A 17,500-nucleotide genomic window follows, 5' to 3' on the forward strand; every position below is an offset into this window, starting at 1 on the left:
TAGATTATGTTGCTATTGTTTTTTTCTCTTTGAGCATTCAGGTCTTTATTTAATGTCATGAAAAACTTCAAGAGGGTTTTTTTTAACGAGGGTAATAGGATCTTAAATCAAGGAATTAAAACTACCCAAATATTCCTTGAATCAAATTTTGAATATCTCCCATTTCCCAGGCGCTATGTGGCCCATACGGATTTAGTACTTTCTCGTAAATATACTACTACTACTAATAATAATCTACTGCTGCCAGACACTTATGCCATCTGTTGATTTTTTATCTTATAGAATGGAAAGCCAGCCCTGGTATGCCAGCTTTCAGTTGAGAAACTGAAAGACTTCCCTGGAAACGCTGTGGTGGAACAATGCAGTTGGAACAACAAACACAGAACACTTCACGAAGAAACAGCTAACGTAACGAATGGGAATCGGCAGTAATTACGGAGATTGGAAACGATTTAATCTCGTTCATGCATGATGTGATTACTGGATAACTGCTTGATATTTTTCTCGCATGCTCCACCTGCCTTTCTCCCGACCACTACACTTGCAACCTCTATCCCAACTTCTATCAATGGCAAGCGTGTCCTAAAAGTCAATTGCCATGCGTTCAAACCCCACCTGTTCTGTGACCTGCTTACAATCGTGTTACTACGATTTAGCGAATCGTAAAGAATCAATGTTCAGGAGGAACTTGACAAGTTCCTCCAGACATTTCCTGGTTAGCCTGCTTACGCTGAACTGCTTGCTCATAACACTAATAGCCTGACTGATCAGGCCAGCTGCCAGGCCTCGAAGGAGGGGTTGTTAACCAACCATTAACTGCTGGTAGATTGGCAGTCATCTGTGGTGGGACTCGCTACTCAACCGACACACCACATACACTTAATTTGCCTATGAATATTTTCGAGTTGAATATTATACCGTGAGAGTCGAATATTATAAGGGGTTTGAATTTTATATCATGTAGTTAAGTATACTGTGGGAGGTAGATACATGGAAGATAAATATCACTCAATTGTTATTCTGTGGAAGTTAATATCATTCCGTTGAAGTTGAATGATGTATTGAAAAATCAGTCGGAATTTTGCAGATATAATCAAATCTGCAATTACTGTTCGTAAGACATACTAAAAAGAACAATTTATATAATATATTGCTAAGTAACCTGATAATATAGCAGTTCACAGAAAGGAATAATTTCAGCAGATTCAATTACATTTCTCACTAGTATATTGGTGTCTTAATATGTTGCTTTCTAATTAGTATACTGCTATTTAATTAGAATGTGATATTCAAGGGTAAGTGCGTTAAAGAAGTTGGATATGAAGAGCATGAGGTATGGAAGGTAATCAAGTTTGATGTTAGCGGAGCTCTAACATCTTAGATCAAAAGCTCTTCAGAATGAAGGTAGCCCTTTGTCATTGAAGTGTATTATTATTATAATTATGGGGGAGCGCTAAACCCGTGGTATTATACAGCGCCCGTGGGGGGAGGGGGATGGAAGGTATTCAGGCTCAATTCAGGGAACCGGAGCACAATCCAATCCCCTAGATCAAGAGCCCCTCACCAGCGTCAAGGAACCTCTCATGAGGGGCCATTGAAGTGTAGTGGGTGTGGTGAGATGGGTCGTCTTAGTGTTCGAAGCCGTGGATGCACTCACGTTGCATTTCTGTTAAGAGGTGTTACCCTCTAATGACTAGTGCCTGTCATGGGGGAGGAATCCCCGACCACGGTGACTGTACCCAGTAATGGTGGTAGACTTTCCCATGGTGGTTACTGTATACCCAGTAATGGTGACACGACTCTTGTGATAACTCCACTCTTGGGGTGACGTTACTTCCCATGATGACCAGACAATATTTTGACTAGAATCTTCAATGTGACCTGACACCCTATACTCGGACCACCAAATGCAGTCGATAAGCAAGCAGATACCTTATGGCTAATGGTTACCACATTAGGACTTGCTAGTAGACACTACGGTCTATAGCAACTTATGTCAGCAGTTGCTTCATGCCGTGTCCTCGACATAGTGCCGGAGACACCACTGAACGGGGCATGATTTGAGACACTCGTGTTAGGAGAACGACTGTATGTTGAGCATAAACCGAATCAATGTACAGGATACTAAACATATCTTTAAAAGCTTCTCTAAGGAGTACCAATTCAACTAGAATGGTACAATCATAACTCGCAGGACTTATAGCAATAAGCGAAACAAAATCATCGTGTCAGCACAAACAAAGCATCCTATAAATTATCCCAAGGTCAGTGGAAACCAGACGAAATATCCAAAGTCTCCCTCAGAAACATACCATCTCTTCACTCCAGCATAGTTCCAGATCCCAGACGACTTACATACTGGAAGTTCACCTCTACTCGTGCTCAGTATGTATATGATCTGACGTTCAACACTGCAGGCCATAATTAGGAGCCATTTCAGATCCAGACATCAAGAATAGTACATGCCAACAGCACCACAACTCAGATCCTGAATGTAGATAACCTAAAGCAAGTATTAATACTTTAAGTCACATACTTTCATGTATAAACCATGTACATGTCTGTGCTGGAGCATTATCAAGATGCTTGCGACTTTATAATGGCCCGGGATGGACCGAAACAGTCCAGATCTTATTTCCAGTCTTTGGGATTATTATAGAACTAACATGACTTACACCTCACAGTGCAGCTCCTGGACTAACCAAATACTTTTGCTGAAACCATGAGGAATTAAGAAGTGAGAAATTAAGAAGTGAGAAATTAAGACGTGAGCACTTAATATGTGAGGAAGGACTTCCAGGCATGAGAAGAGGCGTCAAAGGTGAGGGACTTACTGTGAGGTACTCCAGGAGGGGTTACCACCACTTCCTGCAGCTGCGCCACCTGCTCCTGCGCTGCCACTCCCCCAGGTCGTTCACTGGGTGCGCCGCCGCGCCTACGTTCCCCCCTCTTTCCTGTAAACAGTGAACCACAACATTAACTTTTAGTTTGCAAGCTTGTTTGCATTGTCAATTATTATATTCATTAAAATACAAGTGCTACAATAGTGTGGGTTATTTTCATTATTTATGATGGCAAATTACTACATTTATAGGGAAGCGTAAATTCTGTATGGGCGTACAGTGCCTGGAAAATGGCACCGTCAAGGAATATTTGTTAGGAAAAAAATTCCCTGACGGCCATCTTAGTGGTCATTATTATAATCAAATAATAAAGCTCTAAACCGACAAGGGTCATGCAGCGCTGATTAGGGGTCATTAAGATGTATTGAATAATAACCCATTAAGGGCTTCTTATAAGCAGTCTCAGCGTGTCCTTGACACCACATTCTTATTAATTATAATTGCTACGTCTCCATTATTTTATTCACGAAGAATAGCCAGATCCACCTGGCTCGCGGCCTGGTGTCAAAAGCTCTAGCTTTCTATGCTGAGGGTCCGGGTTCGATTCCCGGCAAGGGTGAAAACATGCGTGTTTCCTTACACCGTTTGTCTATGTTCACCCATTAGTAAAATGGGTACCTGGGTGTTAGTGGACTGGTGTGGGTCGCATCCCGGGACAAAACTGACCTAATTTGACCAGTTTATCATGTATGTCAGCTAGGCTTGTATACCTTGTACATGTGATTGTAGAAATTAAGACATTATTATAGGATTATAAATATATTTTTACATTGCATGGAGACTGGGTGGTAATAAAGCATAATTAGAGGAAGTAAAGAGCCGCTTCATTCCTTTGGATCAAGAACCTCTCACTAGCTTGAAGGCCCTAAAACATAAAATAAGGGAACTGCCAAATGTACATTTAGCCTTCAAGATGAAGGAAGTTAATGCTGATGAAGGGCTCCTGATCCATGAAACCCGGGCTACCCTTCCCTTCATGGGAGTAATCCTGGTCGCATTCCACAGGCACTGGATGACTTATGGGTTTAGTGAATTCCCATGAATATAATAATATCCACTGAAATAATTATGCATATACTGTGTAGTTTTTAGCGAGAATTTTCAACCGTTGAAGGTCTTTCTCGGAAGTAACAAGACTTGGCTTGTTTAGCAAAAATATGCCTACAGGTATTATAATACAAAGATTTCAGAGCACGCCTTTATATGGACAGGTTTCGCTCACCTGTAGGCGAAACTATCTAAATAAATGCTGCTTCTGCTGCGTCCTGGTATAGTTAAGACTTACTGGGTGCCAAGATGATGGTGTAGCTGTAGGCGTCAAACTCTGTGTCATTCTTGTTCTTGTTCCTGTAAACTTTGTGATAGGGGCGACGACTGTTTTTGCCTGGCGTATATGTCGTATTATTCTCGACGCCCTCCTCACGACCTGTAGCAGAACGACTTCTGTGGCGCCGATAGTGGTGACGATTAAGATTGTTACGTGAGCGGTGGTGGCGGTGGCCGACTGTTGGAGTGTGGGAAGTGGAAGGTCGCTTGTGATGGTGGGCTCTGTGGCGGCGAGAGTTCGTGGATACCTCGTCGGGAACATCATCCTTGCTACCTGAAGGTGAAGACTGCTGAGAGCTTGGAGGAAGTACCAGATCTCCTGCTCTGTTATAGTCCTGCGAGGCCGGGTCATCGCTGGCATAGTCGAAAGTCTTGATGCTCTTATTGCCCTGAGCTTCCTGATGCGGCTGAGAATAAGGCAAAAACGACACAGCTTCAGTGCTCTCATTTCCGAGGCTCTGTTCACCTTCCACTGGACCATAGACAAGCTTGTACAAGTGGTAGAGCTCGCCCTTGAAGTAAGAGTTGTTCTTTTTCTCCTGAGAGCCGTCGACTAAGTGATAAACATGGCCCTCACGTGTAATCTCTCTACCACCATTTTCAGGAGAGGTTTCCACTCTAACGGAGCAGCCTCCTGAGCCTCCATCGCTCGTCTCTTCTCCTTTGTGCCGTTTTCCTCCTTTCTTCTCGTCTCTTTCCATGGCATCCTGGGGTAACAACAATGTTTTAGAACACACAAAATGAGTTGCATACAACAGGGCTCGCACACAACAGGAGGCCTGCATATTATAATTCTACGTGCACGTGAAGTCCTCAGTAAAATTTTACCAATAAATAAGCATGGGAAAGAAAAATAGTCAAGACTGCTTCGGGGAGACTAAAAAAAAAAAAATCCTAGAAGCTTTTTTTATTTACTTCTACGAGGCTCAATTTATCGACACTAACTGGCTACCAAGCTGTTGAACCTAGTAGCCTGTCAGACTTGGATCACCTAGTTAGTAAACTACCCAGGGGTGGAGGGATGATCCTAGTATTGTATCACCCTAGGATGATCCCAGTAATGCTTTAACTTGGGATGATTCTGGATGCGTAGTGACCTGGTATAAACATCTTTGAAGACATGATCTAATTTAACTAATATAGATGAGATCTATAGTTACTCTAAGCTTTAGAGACAATTATATTAACCAGAGGTGACCCTGGCAGAGAAGCAGCTTACCTGTACAGCCCAGCCGGGACAACATGCAAAGATCTTGTGAGTGTGGACCTCCTCCCGTTCCTGGTACACTGTGCGGTATTTGGTTCTGTGGGTGACAGACAGTAACATGAGATGAGAAACACGAGATGTGATCAAAATCGTATTACAGAAAAAAAAGTCACAATTTTAAATCTTTCAAAAGCCCCACAATTTGGAAATTGACATTTTTTTTTCAATCTATACAGTGGGATCCTTTTCAGTACATTTTCTGAATATGAAAGTCTGTTGTTTGTGTTTGGGGAAAACAGGCTGTATCCTCAAGTCACGTGATCTATCTTCTAGCTTTCTTTCCTGTTCTTCCTTATATAAGAACTGGTAATGGTCCAAGATCGATCGAGATACCATCCAGTTTTGAAATTCAATATATGTGGGTTAACTGCGAATTGAATAAAACGAAAATATTTCTTTTATGGATATGTTTGGCAGGATTATTATAACTAGGTGCCAAACCCACAAGGGTCATACAACATGTCTGACAGGAATTTTGGCTGGGACTTTGCTGTGTACTAAAAGTATAATCATTTTTAGATAAATTGTTACTGGTTGGTATTTATAAGTGAGACTAAGTAAGTTTCAGTTGAATTCAGATTATTGCGAGATGCCAGAATCTATTACATCATAAAAATACAGAACTTGGAGGCCTTTTACGGGAATCTAATTTTGTATTTCGAGACAAAGTCGAACAAGTTATGACCTCCCCAGATTTGTTTCCTGCTGGCATAAGAATTAACCTTCAAGAGTTACGATCCTAGACCCCGCTTTGCGTCAGGGTAGCCCATGATGATTTATAACGACACAACACAATCAATACTGTCACACAAGCATTAATGAATTACCTACTAAAGAGTCTGGAGACACTGTCACTAAGATTCACAAGGATCAAGTTAAAATTACTGTCCTGATGTACCTAGAGCAAATGCCCCTGGGATATTTTAACTGCATATAATGAGGATTAAGGCGTGTGCAACAGTTGGGTATCTTTATTGATGAAACGTTTCGCCTACACAGTAGGCTTCTTCAGTCAAATACAGAGGGAGTAGTAGAAGTGAAATAATAATGATGTAATCAGTCCATCAACATTGGAGAATAAATATCTGAGGTGGTCAGTCCCTCAGCCTGGAGAAGAGTTCGGCTCTAAGGTTGACTGACTGATTACATCATCTTTATTTCACTACTTTCTGCTTCCTCTGTATTTGACTGAAGAGGTCTACTGTGTAGGCGAAACGTTTCTTCAATAAAGATACCCAACTGTTGCACATGTATCTTAATCCTTAACTTGTCGGTATTTCATATCTTTTCCAACATAACTGCATACAATAAAACAAGCGACTACAAATATTAAAAGTACAAGGAATGGAAAGAAATACCCAGGTCTTGCATGTGCTTGTACATCAGTGGGATTGTGCAAGCACATGTAGCCTCTCAGGCATTTATTTTCTCACATTCGTATTTTATTAGACACACACACACACACACACACACACACACACACACACACACACACACACACACAAAGGTCGTATACCTTTTCTTTTTCGCAGAGTTTACAGGTGGATTATTATAATCAAGGGGGAAGCGCTAAACCCGTAGGATTATACAGCGCCTGGAGGGGAGATGTGGAAGGCATTCAGGCTTAAGTCGGGGAACTGGAGCACAGATCCAATTCCCTAAATCAAGAGCCCCTCACCAACATCAAGGAACCTTCCCTGGGGGGTTTACAAGTGGAATAAGCAGGGACGGCAGCTTCACCTGTGATAAAGTCATTCATCTGCCACAGGTAATATCCCAACCTTGTGCTGGCAGTCACCGTGTCACACGATCTAGCTTACAGTTTTATGTTGCCCATCCACCATTTTCTCATCGGAATAGATGATAGTGCCTGTTACGAGTGCTATCAGTCTTTGGTGTATAGTTTCTTTGCCCTCCAGAGCTGATACTCATCCAGCAGGATGAGTAACAGTGGAGAGAAGGATGACCTGTTGTAACTCCACCTCCAGCCTGTCTGAAGCAGCTCTAATGGGGAAGTATCGTCTTGCCTGTATCGTGGGGATGTAGTTGTGGCCCGCCGGGGGAGAGAGTTTTTGTTCTTAGAATTTCACTATGAATGCTGAGAAATATTCTATGTAGTAGTGGTAACAGTCGTCTTTCATAGTGGCGTAGGGGAAGACTATCTCCCTCCCCTGAATCACACCCTCTTCCACATCTATCATCACTCATACACTTCATTCATAGTGGTACGCTTATAGCAGCTACTCTAAAGTGGTACACAAAGTAATTTAGTCAACCGCCCACTCACCGAACCATTCACCCACTCGTCAACCCATACTCGCCAAACAACCCACTCACCAAACCAAACACCCATCCAAACTAACTCAACCCAAACACACACTCACAAACAGGGGTGTGGTAGACAGGAGGAGTTTCGACAGGTTCACATTGAGATGTTAATTAATCTTGGGGAACATCGTAGTCGAGAGGCAGTGCCGACGGCCATCAAAGGGTCAACCTGACATCTGAGGACCTAGACAGCAGGCACTCCTGGGGGCCTAGCCAACCTGCCGCTAGGCAGTTAGTTTAATATTATTCTGGTAGTTTGGCAGACGCACAGATATTTAATTAAATGCAAACTATTTGATTAGTCTTATGGTCACTTTCTTGAACAGTTTGCGTTAGGTTGTCTACTTACTGAGGAATAAAGAGACAGTATAAAAATCAATATACAGGAATATTTCTCCTCAATGAAAGGAAGATTTTAGATATATTAAGCAAAGATAATTTAAGATATAAATCCAAATGTACTTCTGTTTACCCTACTTGGAGCCTAGTTTTAAGGCCTTCTGTGTATCCATATACACTTGTGCTGCCCTCTATGGGATGGATGATGCACAATAAGCTAGCCACTTCGGCGGCAACATCTAAACCTTACTGTGAACCCCATACCCATCCTGCGGGTGGCAGTCAAAAGATTACATTGGCACATAAAGGGTCCAGGAACTGTGTTCCAAAGTTGTGATAGCTAAAGTTACAGTGGTAATGAACTATTTACGTGTTTATATCTGGTTACAATTGTTATTTATCCAGATATGATTTTAGTCTCAAAAACATTAGTGTAGCTTACAGGGAAAAAGGTTTATTTAGATTATTTACTCGATGGTCTGTAAGCCAGGGTAACAAAGCCAGTCAGTGCGGCTTATAATTCCATTCGGGTATTTTGATCCTCTTCCCCGGCATACGATCCGCAACAGTTAACTAACACTCAGGCTCCTAGTTATTGCTAGGTGAATGGAGGCATCGGGTGTAATGAGAAATACTCCAGTGTTTCAGTTCGTCCCGGGATAAAACCCGGATTTTTCAACTGTAAGCCGTAGTCACTACCACCCGAGCCACAAGCCACAATGAATAAGGCACAAGAACACAGAAAGCAAAGGGAAAAGTAACGAAAAAGATAAGCAAAATGGATAGTTCTTCCACCCCCCCCTCACCAAACAATCATTAATAGAATTTGTGTATGTGGTTACAGACCCATGCATATAGGAGACTTGAGAGTTATGAAATTTCGGTCTGACTTGGACCATTAATTAGTGGCCCAAGACTAGTTAATAGTCCAAGTCGGACCAAAGTTTGAAATCTTCTACGTGCGAGTAATTTGTATATTGTTCCAATCACGGTATTGTGATTTTTTTTTTTATTATAGACCCAGCTTATGAAGCAAGTGCACACAACTATGTCACAAGGGAATCGAAATCTTCCTGTTGGGGAGGTCAGAATAGCAAACACAAGAGTTAAAATCACAACACAGCAGCCGGGTGTATGTGGAGCAAGACAAAATGGTGCCAAGATCCTAGACGATGGCTCGAAACTCCACATCGTAGTCTAGACAGATGGAACATTAAATTTTGCGGCCGAAGCGGCTAGTTCGATATGCACCGCAAAGACATCCTGAGGAGTGTGGACGGTAGAACAAGAGCCTATGGATACACAAAATTACCAGGAACTAGGCCCCAAGAAGGGTTGACAGCAGTGAATCTGGATTTATGGCAACTGATTATGTCTTATCTGTTGCAAACAAATTTAGCATTAGTAATAATGATAGAATCACCGACCAAATGCAAGTAAATGGACACAAATGCAACTAATGTGACTTTTTGTGGCAACGTTTTGCTCTCCAAAAGCTTTGTCAAGCTATTGCGGATTGACAAAGCTCCTGGAGAGCGATACGTTGCCTTATAAAATGTCATTAGTTGCATTTGTATCCACTTGTCTAACAAATTTAGACTTTGGACAGCGATAGAAAGATCATGAGCAGTGTTACAGGGTCACCAGCGATGTTCTGATTAACAAGAACACTAGGCTGTTGTCTTTGTAAAGGGTATTAGTTATTAAAGAGTTAGAGAAACTTTAAAACACCAGAAAGAATCTTCATGAAAAGAGACTCAAATGAAGGGAGTTAGTGAAGCTCAACTGATGGATAATTTAATGAAAAGAGACTCAAGTGAAGGGAGTTAGTGAAGCTCAACTGATGGATAATTTAATGAAAAGAGACTCAAGTGAAGGGAGTTAGTGAAGCTCAACTGATGGATAATTTAATGAAAAGAGACTCAAGTGAAGGGAGTTAGTGAAGCTCAACTGATGGATAATTTAATGAAAAGAGACTCAAGTGAAGGGAGTTAGTGAAGCTCAACTGATGGATAATTTAATGAAAAGAGACTCAAGTGAAGGGAGTTAGTGAAGCTCAACTGATGGATAATTTAAAAAAATGAAAGGAAATAAGGGCGAAAGTGAAATGGTGAAGGAAGGAATAACTCAACTCCGAAAGAGAAGCTGTGGAAGAGAGACTATTAGTATAATAAAAAAAAGAAGAGCTAAACACAGAGACAGAGAGAGAGAGAGAGAGAGAGAGAGAGAGAGACGGGGATTCAAAGTTATAATTATTACGAGGGAGCGCTAAACCCGTAGGAATATACAGCGCGTGTGGGGGGGGGGAGATGGAAGGTATTCAGGTTCAATTCAGGGCACTGGAGCACAGATCCAATTCCCTAGATCAAGAGCCCCTCACCAGCGTCAAGGAACCTCCCTTGAAGGGAGGGGGGGGGGAGTTCAGTAGCTGGTTATCCACAGCCACAACTGCACGAAAGAGCTTAAGAGATAAGAAGCTGTGACTCAACCCATGGAAACTCAACCAAATGAGACAAAGGTGATCACATACTCGATGATATAATCCCACTTTCCCTTCAAGTGCTTACTGAGAATTTGAGACACTTTTATTCAAAGCAAACAGAACTCTTCAGTGTGCTACAGTATTGACAATTTGCTTGGCTAATCTGAGCAATGAAGTTAACATCTGAGACCGCGAATAAAATGAGCAGGAGGGCTCTGGGGGAGGGAGGGGGGGGGGAGGAACCTGACACTCTGAGCTCATCAGCATCAACAAATACCTTCTTAGGATGGTGATGATACTCTCAGCCATTCATGAATTATCTCCTTGCCGTCCAGCACAAACACACAGACTTCACACACACACACACACACACAGAGGAACAATCTGGAGAGTGAAGTAGTGGAGGCACCATCCATACACAGCTTTAAGATGAGGTACGATAAGGCTCTTGGAGAAAGGAAAGAGTGGATCTAGTAACGACTGGCGAAGCGGCGGGGCCAGGAGCTATGATTCGACCCCGGTAACCACAAAAATGGAAGTACAAATAGGCAAGTACACACACAAACACACACACACACACACACACACACACACACACACACACACACACACACACACACACACCACAACAGTCTAAGTGTCTATAAACAAGTACCTTTCACAACTGGTAACTACACCACTTCCGTCTAACAAACCCCTGACATCATCTAGATTCATGACTAACTCCGGTTATAATTCACGCTCTTAAAACCCCCACTTCGTCCCACTTAACAAGCACTTACTGCCCAAGTGACGCGGAGAACTACCAGGGAGTCGGTTCTCCATCCTCACTCTACCGTGAGTTTCTAACGTATTAAAAAAACGTTAATTTCTAAATGTACCTCATGCTAGTGGCTTTCTTGTTCCTAAAAATATTATATATAAACTACGTTTTGAAAAAGGCAAAAAAGAAATGAAGTCTACTGTATTTTTAAAAGCTTCAAATTTTTTCACAATTTATACTACGTTAGGATAAATAGGTTTTGGTTAGGCTTAGTTAGGTTAGGTTAACTTTGGCGTCAAATATGCTTATTTACGAGTGTATAAGTACCAGCTAATAATTAATTATGATAAAGGGGCTGGAAATTTTTTATAAATACATGTAGGTCTCTTGAGAGTGTTAATAAGCACAAGTTCTTCACATATGGCGTGAGGACGGACTGCTGGGAAGAAATATACGTTTTGGAACGTCCTGGAATGGCCGATGGGAGAGGGGCGTCACAGCCCCTCCTGGAACCTAACCCCCGTAGCTTGAGGCTTTACACTCCCTCCAGGAACCTATCCCCCTTGGCTTGAGGCTTCACAGCCCCTACAGGAACCTAACCCCCGTAGCTTGAGGCTTCACCTATCCTCCTGGATCCTTCCACCGGAAATCACAGCGTTGCACTATGCATGAAATGCAATACAAAACTACGAGAACATACACAACAGAAGGAACATAAAACAAAAGACATATACCACCTATAGGTCCATACACCACGAGGTGTAATTATATATACATATAATCTTGGGAACAGTGAACGCAATTAGCTAAGCACTGCATCAGTTAACAGCATCAACACTTTGTAAGTTTTCACCGTTGACTTACTGACGTTGTTTACAATGTCAGGAGAACGAGTTTAGTTTTGTTTCTATGAGAGGGGAAAAAATTTCCCAAGTGTACACAAGCTTGTCAGTACTCATGTGGTAGGAGAATATGCTGAGTGGCGTAGCTGTCTCGTCATAGCTGGTTTAATGCTAAGCAAAATATAGCAAAAGTTTACAAGTTATTGCGGATATCGTCAGTAAATTTTCTTGTTCTCTCTCTCTTACACACAGGATGTAGAAATAATCTGGTTAAGGGCTGCCAAGTATCACCAGGGAGTGCCCACTTTCATCAAAGAGTGACCAGTTCCACCAGGGAGTGGCCAGTTCCAGCAGGGAGTGGCCAGTTCCACCAGGGTGTGCCCAGTTCCACCAGGGTGTGCCCAGTTCCACCAGGGTGTGCCCAGTTCCACCAGGGTGTGCCCAGTTCCACCAGGGTGTGCCCAGTTCCACCAGGGTGTGCCCAGTTCCACCAGGAGTGGCGAGACAGCAGGTCGACTCAATGTTGCAACACAACTTACCTTCAACACAGACTTACTCACTCACATTTGTCACAACTTAGTTACCTCAGGCGCCGCCTTGAAGCTCGACTTGGAAAATAAAAATACCCAAACAGCAGGAAGAAAGTATATATATGCAAATACCACCATTAACATAATTAATTTCATTAAAGTCAGCAAAAAGTATTTAATAAAGGGTTTTCAGTAAAATAGAATATAATAGTTTTATTAACGTATTTTAGTCTTGCAGTGAAGTTTTTTTAGACCTGTCTGGGATGGACGAGTCATTACTGAAAAGCTGAAAATTACAGAACTTTGAACAAGAAAAAATCTTCAAAGTCTGCATGGGTGTTCTCGTGTTTGTCACTATGTATCAGTTACGTCCTGGTGCTCATGACCTCCGGCAGTAGAAAACGCATAAAGCAGAATTTACAAGCACTACTCTTTACTATACTGAAGAAGGTACCACATTCAGGTTGAAATATTTAGTTTTCTATCTGATTATTCTTTACCATCTTAAACAGTTGTTTATTACGACTCAATCTGATATATATATATATATATATATATATATATATATATATATATATCGTGCTGAATAGGTAAAACTGGTCAGTTGGCAAGAGGTCATTTAAAATTAAGTCTTTTCCAGAATTTTCTCTTATATGTTTTTCATCAGTGTTATCAAAAGTAATAATTTTGTACCAAAAGTACCTTAGGAAACTTGCCTAACATTATTATAGCAAGTGCAATTTAATTTAGCTTATTCCAACTAAATATATTTCATACAAGTTTACGATAATATAATAAACAATGAAATATTTTTTCGTTAGTTTCAGAATGATTTTTGCGAAATTAGTTCATACACAAATTTTGGCTTGCCCTATTCGGCAAAAAGTGCATTGCTATACAAGCCAAAATCGTAAGTTTTACTTATTTGGCACGATACACACACACTTTCAGTTCCTGCCATGCAACATTGCATAGCTCCTGATGACGCACTGAGAAGTGCGAAAGTACTTGAGCTAAAGATTTCCACCCACTGTGTCTTGTTTTGCATTAAGATCGTCTGTTTGCAATTGTTTGTTTGTGCATATGTGTGTATAATATATATATATATATATATATATATATATATATATATATATATATATATATATATATATATATATATATATATATATATATACGAAATTAAAATTTGAAAGTAAGACTATAGAAAAGTTGTTTGTACCTTATGAATGTATCAGCATAAGTTTCACTGTGGTAAACAGTTTACACTAAGAAACAACTGGTGAGAAAGAAGATAACGCCACTTAGATCACTACCACCCGGGTAAGAACCATTCTTGGGAAAAAAAAACTGATATAAAAGTCACCTGGATACAGCTCTCTAATGTAACTTTGATGAGCTTTAAGATTGCGTTGACAAGAGGTCCCTTCAGAGAGGGGGAGCCTTTGACGCTGGAAAACGGCTTTTCTTCCAAGGAATTAGAGACTGGCTTCCTCGGATTGCAACCTCATCTTTCATTCCTCCTCCTCCTCTTCCCCACGGAGAGTACGACAATGACAGCCAGTTATTCCTCTCTTATGTGGTTTATTTATCTTTTCTGTGTTTTGTAAGTTGTTTACTACACGGGAGTCATGTTAGTTTACGTTAGATTTTTGCAATTAAGCTTGCAAGAATCTCAGACGCTAAGCTGCGAAAGCTTTAATTGCAACAACATTTCATCTTGTGTAAATGACTTTTTTCAAGTTATTATGATATAAAGCTTGTCAAAAATCCTTACGGGGTTACAATAATCATCTCGTTATGTTTTTACTCAATATACATCCTTGATTCCATCTTAGCCGTTGACAGTATTTCACATACTAATGTGCTTGGTCGCAGGAGTAATTATAAATATATATATATAAATATATATATAAATATATATATATATATATAAATATATATATATATATGCAAAACAACCACTCTGAAAGAATAGAGAAATTCCAAGCGCTTTCGTGACTACTCACATTATCAAGGAACTATCCATGCATATATATATATATATATATATATATATATATATATATATATATATATATATATATATATATATATATATATATATATATATATATATATATATATATAAATTACACACACTTCAGTGATCTACTTTCCATCATCCCTGCGGATATGACTATACTCTAACATATATTTATACAAAGAATGTGCCCAGTATCCTCACAACAATCGTTGTCTTAAGGGGCACGTAAGTTCCTCCGTCTTCTAATAACAGGTTCATTCTTCCACTATAATCTACCTTGTCCATAATTACTATTGCATTTGCTTTATCTGTTTCGTCAGGTGACGTATAGGATCTTTAATTCATGGTATAACTAAACAAATCTTTGAAGAAAGATCCTAGACTTCACCTTACGAATGAGAAAGCAAATGCGATAGTACTTACGGACATGATAGATTATAGTGGAAAATGAACCTGTTATTAGAAGATTTATGTGCCTCATAAGCTGCATCTGCCTACAAGTGACAACAGAACACATTTGCTTTCGAGAAAACAGATGATGTCTTTGCAAAGAAGCACGTTACTGTACTCTGGGAGGAGGAGGATTAGAAGAAATTTTACACTGCCAGCGATGAAACGGAGATCCTGGGATGAAATTTAAACTCAACGCATGTGGCGAATTTTGCAAGCAAGAAGTTAGGAAATTACACCCCTAGTTGTGTATCTTTTACGTGCTTAGTAGCAGTGACTAACTGTACATGACAAAGCACAAGTTTGCTTGCCCTCGAGTGTGCACCACTCGCCACTTGCTAACTTCTGGATAAGGTCGTAGAAAGTGAGGCATCAGGCTGGGTTCTGTCATTGTTTTTTCAATGTACTACCATACCTGCCCCCCCGTTGGTGTCTTTGTTACCTCCAAATGATAAACCTCATTTTTGTTCCAAGGTTCTAACCAGATGCCTATGCTTGAGGGACTGACCACCACAACCTATCAAAGGCTGACTGATCACCTCAAAATTATTTCCACTGTTTCCAGTTTCATATTAATCAACAGCCAACTGAAGAAGCCTGCTCATCAGGCGAAACGTCATTAATTTTATCGAAAGATTTATTTCAAACAGATTCCTACATAGCATAATTAAATTATATGAAGGTATTATAAATTACACGTCTATAGTTTAACCATAATGAAAATAAACGTAAAGTTAGGTTTAAGTGAAGTTGGACAACAGCTCGTAGCCTGTTATATATATTTTAAGAATTCTTACAATAAGTGTTGCAGAGCAATCAATTATGAGAGAGAGAGAGAGAGAGAGAGAGAGAGAGAGAGAGAGAGAGAGAGAGAGAGAGAGAGAAATTTTAACAAGAACCATGCACATCTTTTAATGTTAAAAGAAGTTAACTACTCCAAATTCTGAATTATTTAGGAGGGAAGCGCTTAACCAGTAGGGTCATACAGCGCCTGGGTAATAGGGAGCAATCAGATCTGATAGAAGGAAGAAAAGAGCAGGTCTCATTCCTAAGATCAAGAGCCCCTTAACAGCTTCAGGGAACCTACCTCCCTTGAGAGGGTTCAAATTCTGAAACATGATCCTAAACGCCATTCTGGTAGATATTTCCTTAGCATCACAAATCATTACTCCTGACAAGGACGTTGAACCCAAAAATCTTGTCGAAAATGAACACTAAGGAACCTTTCGGAAACCCTGGCATCCCATTCACCAAGTTTACGAAGCTCACTGATAATGCTCACTTATACTCAACACTGGAGACAGGAAAAATACGCCATAAACAGGAACAGATAAGCACAACGAACCTTACTTTCTTTAAGACAAATTCTCTGTTGAGGTGGTCATTACGGAAGCTCCAGCTAACTTGTGCTAATTAACAAAACTTTCTCGCTGGGAATACTAATTCCCTTGACTCAAGTGCGATATAATACTAATTATGTAGTTTATTAAGACACGCGAGTAAACACAAGGATATAACAGAAAAGTTTCGGTCCTGAGACCCACCAATGGAAATAAGTCATTGTGTCGGACCTTTTCTTGGGGTTATCCTAGGTAATTTATATATATGTTACTATGCAGAACGACCACTGAGGAAAAAAAGTGAAATTCCAAGCGCTTTCGTGATTTCTCACATTATCAAGGAACTGTGCAGTTCCTTGATAATGTGAGAAATCACCAAATTGGAATTCTACTGTTTTTTTCACAGTGGCTGTTCTGCATATTGTGATATCTGTTTACTGTAATCTTATTGCATATATTACTATGTATGATAATTTGTATAACTGTATTTACGTTTTCCTGTGCCTAAATAGAGTTATTTATCTTGATCACTTTTAGCATTGTGATCAGGGTCTCAGTACAGGACTTTTACTTATACGTCTAGTTATAAGTCCAAATAATTCATTATCCTTATTGTGACCTTGGTCTCGGGTTCTTGCTTTGACTCGAGAAACAATCCACGGTACGGGTGGGGATTAAACTCGCGGCAAGAGTGTCTTTAAAACTCCAGGTCAGTGCATTTTACTACTCACTAGCCTCAAGTTCAATTCCCTACCCGTACTGTGGTATGTTTGCAGTCGTGTCATTACGATTTCGTGAGTCATGACTAAACAATTTCGCATTCGGCATTAATTTCCACCTTATTTACTTCGAGAGTACTTGACTCTAGGGGCAAAGTTTACAACTCTGAAAGTTCATATCTTGG

At 40.4% G+C, this 17,500-nt stretch overlaps 1 protein-coding gene across 4 annotated transcripts in view; it reads right to left on the reverse strand.

Annotated features, from left to right (window-relative positions):
* Positions 1-17,500, reverse strand: part of LOC128700496 (multiple epidermal growth factor-like domains protein 6) — a 434,002-nt gene that overhangs the window by 178,436 nt on the left and 238,066 nt on the right. For all 4 annotated transcript variants that reach the window (XM_070098931.1, XM_070098929.1, XM_070098930.1 and 1 more), the window contains 3 exons: positions 5,449-5,533; positions 4,189-4,936; positions 2,835-2,954 (listed from right to left, as the gene is read on the reverse strand). In XM_070098931.1, coding sequence (XP_069955032.1) covers positions 2,835-2,954; positions 4,189-4,936; positions 5,449-5,533 — 953 coding nt within the window. The remainder of the gene's footprint in view (positions 1-2,834; positions 2,955-4,188; positions 4,937-5,448; positions 5,534-17,500) is intronic.

The sequence above is a fragment of the Cherax quadricarinatus genome, chromosome 65 (genome assembly GCF_038502225.1).
Source record: "Cherax quadricarinatus isolate ZL_2023a chromosome 65, ASM3850222v1, whole genome shotgun sequence".
In the NCBI taxonomy this organism is placed as follows: Eukaryota; Metazoa; Arthropoda; class Malacostraca; order Decapoda; family Parastacidae; genus Cherax; species Cherax quadricarinatus.